The sequence below is a fragment of the Musa acuminata genome, chromosome BXJ2-1 (genome assembly GCF_036884655.1).
Source record: "Musa acuminata AAA Group cultivar baxijiao chromosome BXJ2-1, Cavendish_Baxijiao_AAA, whole genome shotgun sequence".
Lineage (NCBI taxonomy): Eukaryota > Viridiplantae > Streptophyta > Magnoliopsida > Zingiberales > Musaceae > Musa > Musa acuminata.
In genome coordinates, this window is record NC_088338.1 from 10,916,034 (window position 1) to 10,919,276 (window position 3,243).

At 44.0% G+C, this 3,243-nt stretch overlaps 1 protein-coding gene across 4 annotated transcripts; it reads right to left on the reverse strand.

Moving 5' to 3' along the window:
- Positions 1 to 1,040: 1,040 nt before the first annotated feature.
- On the reverse strand, positions 1,041 to 2,550 carry LOC135585410 (heavy metal-associated isoprenylated plant protein 35-like). 4 transcript variants are annotated; one of them, XM_065093365.1, is made up of 3 exons: positions 2,237 to 2,550; positions 2,059 to 2,134; positions 1,041 to 1,983 (listed from the first exon to the last, which is right to left on the reverse strand). In XM_065093365.1, exons 1-3 carry the CDS (start codon positions 2,267 to 2,269, stop codon positions 1,208 to 1,210), a joined length of 885 nt encoding a protein of 294 aa, XP_064949437.1. In that variant the 5' UTR covers positions 2,270 to 2,550; the 3' UTR covers positions 1,041 to 1,207. The 4 variants fall into 4 exon arrangements, with proteins under 4 accessions (XP_064949437.1, XP_064949436.1, XP_064949438.1 ...); XM_065093364.1 differs by having other exon boundaries at positions 2,231 to 2,458; XM_065093366.1 differs by having other exon boundaries at positions 1,041 to 1,955; positions 2,237 to 2,428.
- Positions 2,551 to 3,243: the final 693 nt, after the last annotated feature.

Below are 3,243 nucleotides of genomic sequence, written 5' to 3' on the forward strand. Positions count from 1 at the left end.
AAAAATGTCTCATTTAAATCGAAGATATTCAATTGCAACAAATTTTCTATCACTCATCGTAGAAAGATGATTAGAGTTCATTAGGTACTAATCCTAACTAATGATAATGTTAGGAAGACATCTACAATAGATGCCAAAACTTTGAAGTATTATTTATTATATGTAACCACATAATAAATAATACTTCAAAGTTTGGATGAACTGTGCCATGTTGATTAGGATGATTCATTAGTCGGTGCATTTAGTATTGACTCCAAGAGATACACAAACACCATAAGCTTTGTCCTCTCCTCGTGAAACAGCTCTGCATCGGTCTTATACTTTTGTTTCTTCCGTAGAAACTGTGTTTGACATCTCAACCAGAAGAATATTATATGATACAAAAGCAATAGAAAGAATCAGATGCAGTTCACAGAGACGCATCCAACTGCTGGTAATCAAAATCCAAGGCATTATACCCTATAAGTGCTTACGGAAATCCCTATCACACAGATTTTCTTCAGTCAAATTATATTATAATCTGCCGGCAAAAGAAGAATGAATCAGCAGACACGCCAAGAAGACGATCGTAGCAGAATTCTCTTATGTTGTTTGGATGACGTTCTACAGATAGTTTAATATCAGAGGGGCATATCATCAAGACGACGATCAACACCACCATGCATCAAATCTATGCCCCTATCCATAACGAGGGGTCATTTGCCCTCGCCCTTCCGTGAATGAACTCTCAGTGAACTGCTGAGATCAAGCGCAGGTTGGTTAGCGGATAGGCATCAGCATGTCCATATCTACGTTTGGACTCCACGATCTGAGATGTTAGAGAGTCAGCATAGGCAGCAGATGTGAAGAACTCATCTTCTCCCCTGTTAGGTTTTGATCATGCATTTTTTTTTTTAGTGCTGTCAACCTAAGCATGATTGAGGAATATTCAATGCCTACTCTGCTTTGTCTTCACCTCTATGTCACTCATCCACGATGATGACCTAAAGAATGCACAAGTTGCAGGCCATTCAAAAGGTTTGCGGTTCCACCCACAGGTCTGCAAGCAACCACATGCGGTCCTCTCAGATTCCATTAGGTAATGATGGCAATTGGAACAGAAAACTTGGCACGAGAGAAAGAACCGATTAGAAGCATAGATATTGAGAGCAAATCTAAAGTATTGCTCTCGATCGGACAGAGGTTACATGATGAGAACCGCATGGCATCACATAATACTGCAAGAATTGGGGTTCTCATCGCTGAATATGCTGTTGTATGGGTCTGGGTGTTGCACTGGAGCTGATGAGTTAGCGTCGAGATTGCTGTAGAAGTATTCCGGCGGGGGAGGATATGAATACATGTAGCCCTGCGACGCTGGCTGCATTGGCGAAACATAGTAGGATTGGCTGATGCTTGGCTGTGCCGTGTTGTAGCTCATGATGTACGCCGGCTGCGGCGGAAACGCCGGGTGAGAGTTGCTTACACCTCTGACATCAGAATCGTCGATGCCGAGTCGTACGTTGCTGTTTTTCTCAGCCCTCTTCTCGCCGCCGCCGCCGCCGCTGTGGCCACCATTATTAGTAGCTTCTTTGCTCGCAGGAGCCTTCTTGGCACTGTCGACGGTCGTTTCGGCAGGTGGTTTGGAGATCTCAGCGGTTTTTTCACCGGCTTTTGCGACCTTTTTGCTCGTGTTATCTGCGGTTTCAGCTTTGGTTTCCTTGGTCTCGGAGACAGATCTGTTGTCCGCTACAGGTTTATCAGCATCCCCGCGCTTTGCTGCGGCGGGAGAGGGAGCGGTGCTTTTAGAGGACTCTTTGCTCTCGTCCTTGAGACTGACATCGTTTTTGCCGTGGTGAAAGAACTGGTGACTCGGTTTCTTGTCGAGCCAGAGCTCGGCATGCTTCCCAGACTTCTTCAGCTTAGCTATCAGAGCTTGGGGATCTAAAGGGGCCTTGACGGTCACCATGTTCTGCCTGGCATCAATCTCGACCTCATCAACACCTACGAAGAAGGCTCATATAAAGCCCGACAGGATGAAGAAATCGAACAAAAGGTTGAGCTCTTTCTTCTTTCTACCTTTAATTTTGCTGAGGATTTTATACACCTTCTTCTTGCATCCTTCGCAGTGGATCGAGACCTTCAACACCGAAACCTGCAGAACCAAAAGATTAGAATCTACATGCTCAAGCAAACGGTCCTTTAAATGTCGACCACAAGATACGATGGAAAAGAGAGTGTAGTAGCAGACCGAAACCTTGTTTTTGATGGCTTCTCCTTCTGACGTCATCGAGAAATTTTCCTGCAGAGAGGGGAATGATGAACTCGGGACGAATCTGCAAGAGTTAGAGAAGAAGCACGAGAGAGACAAGCGATGGCTGTCGAGAGAAACAACCAAAAAGGATAAGAAGTGGGTTCAGTGTCTTGCGATGGATTGCAAGGGGGAAGGCGAGATTGGCTTTGGGAGATTACAGAAAGCCACTGGTTTTCTTTTATAATTGGATTAAAAGCTCCTCCACCGGTTGGGCTGACCAAGCCATGATGAAAGATTGACCAAGTTGGTGGCTGAGGCCCGCCATGTGTTCAGAGCTTTGAAGGATGATCATGACGCCACTAAGTTTAATATTGTGTCTCTTCTTTGATGCGATCGAAATTTGCTTGAATTAGTTTGCTGCATATTATCAATAAAAATAACGAGTCAATTATTGTATCAGGAAAACTCGTGACGACGGAACAGTATCAGCGACACTCATCGGTGAAGAGTCAACTATCGATCGATCAACATTGGCTTCGCAATCAGATCTTTTCCTGCCTCATTTTACACGCGGAGAGGGAGACAAAGAGGTTGATGGAGGCGTAATCATTCGTGCGAGCCACTCTGTTCGAAGTCCATTCGAGCCGATCGCACGAGAGTCGTGTATCATTTGTCCATCGGTTCTCGGTGGAACGGCACTCGTTGACGCCGAGAAGTTGGTGCGAAAGCAAATACGATCCACTCGTGCAAAACGATTTCTTTTGTTTTGGTGATTATACATGTTTCTTTTTGTAGAGTCGTAATATACTTTGGAAACCATATTGAATATTAAAATAAGTGAGTACAAGAATATCCGGGAGTTCCAACAGCTCATAAATATTAAACATCCACAGAGTACTGTTAGATTTGATTTAAATGGAGCAACTATCATTAATCTCAGATAAGTAATGATCATCGTGACATGCGAATGAACCATGGAGACTCAAACCGATAATTATTGATAGGAAACA

What these genes read in the sequence shown, in the direction of transcription:
- LOC135585410 (XM_065093364.1), bottom strand. Translation starts at nt 2,269, where the DNA reads ATGACGTCAGAAGGAGAAGCCATCAAAAACAAGGTTTCG. An exon ending in CCATCAAAAACAAGGTTTCG is followed by an intron (nt 2,135 to 2,230) that starts GTCTGCTACTAC and finishes TTGGTTCTGCAG; the next exon opens with GTTTCGGTGTTGAAGGTCTC. An exon ending in AATCCTCAGCAAAATTAAAG is followed by an intron (nt 1,984 to 2,058) that starts GTAGAAAGAAGA and finishes CCTTCTTCGTAG; the next exon opens with GTGTTGATGAGGTCGAGATT.